This window comes from Cyprinodon variegatus, unplaced genomic scaffold (assembly GCF_000732505.1).
Source record: "Cyprinodon variegatus isolate N-32 unplaced genomic scaffold, C_variegatus-1.0 Scaffold1629, whole genome shotgun sequence".
Lineage (NCBI taxonomy): Eukaryota > Metazoa > Chordata > Actinopteri > Cyprinodontiformes > Cyprinodontidae > Cyprinodon > Cyprinodon variegatus.
Window position 1 is genome coordinate 97,711 of NW_015152082.1, and position 3,277 is coordinate 100,987.

A 3,277-nucleotide genomic window follows, 5' to 3' on the forward strand; every position below is an offset into this window, starting at 1 on the left:
CTGGCGATGTGGCAATAAGATTAATTGTCTGGATGCCACACTGCAAAAACAATCTGGAAACGAGTAAAAATGTCTTAAAATTAGTGTATTTAGCATAATTCAAGCAAGTAAATAATAAGATTTGCCAATGGAATGAGTATTTTTACTCTTAAAATAAGATAATTAGATAATATCTACTTGAAATAAGACAACGCAATTGTTTTTTTCTTATTTTAGATGTAAATTGCCTTATTCCATTGGCAAAGTGTATCACTTAATCGCTTAATTTATGACAGAAATGCTCTTTTTTAAAGAAAAATAAACTTACTTAGATTTAAATTTTTTGCAGTGTTCTTACTTCTCATCATCATACCAACAGATTCTGTTTAGTTATAAACTTATTAAATACATTTTGATAGTATGTAAAAATAGATTAAACTACATCAAAAAGTTTATTGTGTTTTCACTCAACTCCCAAATGACAAGACAGACTCAACAGATGGAAAACACCATTTATCCAATAAGCCTTGTGTAAAAAACAGCGTGTCTCTCACTGGTGCATATCTGTTTAAAACACACTTATTTTGATTAAGTTAAGTAACGGATGTAATGGATGGAGTAGCCAGAAATTTTTCTCAAGAGTAGTGATATTTCATCATATATTCACACTCGTGAAAGTACAATGCTTTAAAACTACTCCCAAAAGTACTTTTCTTTTTAAAAAAGTTACTCAAGTAAATGCAACTAATTAAATATAACTAGTTACTGCCCACCTCTGGCCAAGTGTACATTAGATGAAAGGTAACCAGTTCTGACAACTTGGGGAAATGCAAAAGCAGTTCATTACCTCTGACTGCCAGCCAGCTCTTTGGGGAGTCTCCTTTAGAAGGATGTCGACACTTGTAGAAACCTTCCTTTGCTTTTATAGTTATTTTTGCAGGTTTATTTTTACCTATGAAAATATTATCTTTGTAGAAATCGCCAAAGAAATCTGAAGTAGACCTTTCATCATCTTCTTCTTTGTAGGAACATCCAAGTGTGACATTTTCACCTTCAACAACAGGGAACGGGGGGCTCTCGAGGATAACTGTTGTGTCTGAAATGAATGTTGAAGCCCACTTTATGACAAGCTAATTTTCTTAACAAGTACAATCAACCAAGTTCAGAATATACCAGAACAAGATTCATGTCTATTACCGGTTACAGTGAGATTGACCTTGTTGCTGCAATCTCTTTGTTGAGATTCACACCAGTACACAGCAGTGTCAGAACGGTACGCCTTCTCAATGATGCAAGACGATTCTTTAGGGATGGCCCAGCCGAACTTGCATTTCTCCTCAGGGACATTTTTAGTTGTCCTCTTTACCGTCCAGCCAATGGAGTCTGACACACAGGTGAGGTTAATGGTGTCATAGGGAAAGAACTGGGATCGGTTGGGAGAGACAGTCAATGTGGCTGCAAAAAAGAGAAGTACAGAATAAATTATTGATCCATTCAAATCTATGTAATTTAAAATGTTTAGTTATATAGGGGAAAAATGGCACACAGAAACTTAATGCTGCTTCTCCATGTTTGTCATGATCTTGGCACTGATGGTTTGGTTTTTTCCTTTGCTCCTTGCTCCCCTGTCTAATTGGTTCTGCGGCTGATTATCGCCGATCATTTTCACCTGGTTCCTCAAAGCTCCACGAACGGACTGAACTTTGAATCAGGTTAGTGACTAGCTCCAAGTCGTATTCAGCTCCACACCCAGTCACTGACCTGTATTCTCCTATCCCTGCAGAGATCCGCCCGCAGCAGACGAGCAGCCCCGCACACCTGTTTGTTAATAAATGCTTTGAACTTCCCCACTGCCTGTCTCGCCTTGAATTTTGGGTCCAACATTCTGAGATCATTACAATGTTTGGTTATATTTTTGGGTGTACAGTACTAAGTACACTCAAACTAGCAGACCTAAGTGGTCTGGGAGGTTGATGCACTGACAACCAATCTGCTATTTATGTGCTGATCGATTCAGTGATTCATAGACTAACAGAAGGATTTTGAAGTCTATTCTTTGATCTACCAGGTGCCAGTGTAAGGACTTCAAAACCAGACTGATGTGTTATTCTGTCTTAGATCAAGTGAAAACCCAGACAGCCATGTTTTAGATCAGCTGCAGATGTTTGACGGCCAAATACTTAGGCAAAAATATCAAGACCCTGAAGCATTAATCAATTCTACTTAAGATAAATGCATGTTTAGCTGCATTTCTATTACAAGTTTAAGCAAAATATTGTGCTAATTTTGAAAATGCTACCTCTTCCAAATGCAGTATATTTATTTAACAACAAATATAATTAATATTGCACTTAAATCTGTTTTTTCACACGATACCCAGAAAACAACTTGTGAGTAGTGGATATAAACACATGGGATATATTTATTTTTCTATCCTGGCCAGCAAGACAGAGCTATGCTACTAAAAATTAAGTCTGGTAATCTGCCTTAGCAGTACTTACTGCTTTTCCAATAACTTGTATTTTTTCAGTAAAGAACTTTGCAAAGTCAGTGCAGGCCTTTTTTTGATTGGAGGTCATAGGCCTCAGAGATACGAAGGTTTGATAACTTGTTGACTGTGGCAAACAGGGCGCAAGAATTAAAATGTTCTGCTTGATAATCGCTGAGAAAAAAGATTCTCTTGCATCATTGAGTTGTGAATAACATTTGTGAAGTCTCTTTTTATAGAACTTATAGGGAGGCTGGAGCCCATTCTTTGGCCACCTTTGTTCGGCTCTTCAAGACTCCCTCTTTTCCAAAGGGACCAACGATCTCTGCAACTTTGAAAAGGAAATTATCAAACATCTAATCTACTAAGTAACAAGGTAAGGTGGAAGCAGAGGGAGGAGCTTGGTTAAAGTTTTTGTTCTGACTGTCCAGTCTGATACTCTTTCTTAAGAGGATTTTAGTTCTTCCCTTTGCGGATTTTGTTTTTTTCAAAAGGTTTTTTTGGGTCTGTTTTTCGATTCTTTCAATTCATTTCAATTCAGTTTATTTTTATAGCGCCAATTCACAACACAAGTCATCTCAAGGCACTTTACAGTTCAACCAGATCATACAGTAAAATTAATTCAAAGTTTTCTATCTAAGGAAAACCAGTTGATTGCATCGACTCATTGACTCAAAGGCAATCCCTCACACTAAGCATGCTTGTAGGGACAGTGGAGAGGAAAAACTCCCTTTTAACAGGAATAATATGGGGACAAAATTGTGGCTTTATTATTTACAAATGTGTGTGGAGAGTTGTATATCTGTATCT

General features: G+C 36.9%; 1 protein-coding gene across 1 annotated transcript in view; it reads right to left on the minus strand.

The window, feature by feature from the left end:
* The window catches only part of LOC107104147 (Fc receptor-like protein 5), a gene marked incomplete at its 5' end in the record, with an annotated part of 9,630 nt that extends 8,196 nt beyond the window's left edge, over nucleotides 1–1,434 (minus strand). The window contains 2 exons of the mRNA XM_015404078.1: nucleotides 827–1,075; nucleotides 1,177–1,434. Coding sequence (XP_015259564.1) covers nucleotides 827–1,075; nucleotides 1,177–1,434 — 507 coding nt within the window. The remainder of the gene's footprint in view (nucleotides 1–826; nucleotides 1,076–1,176) is intronic.
* Nucleotides 1,435–3,277: the final 1,843 nt, after the last annotated feature.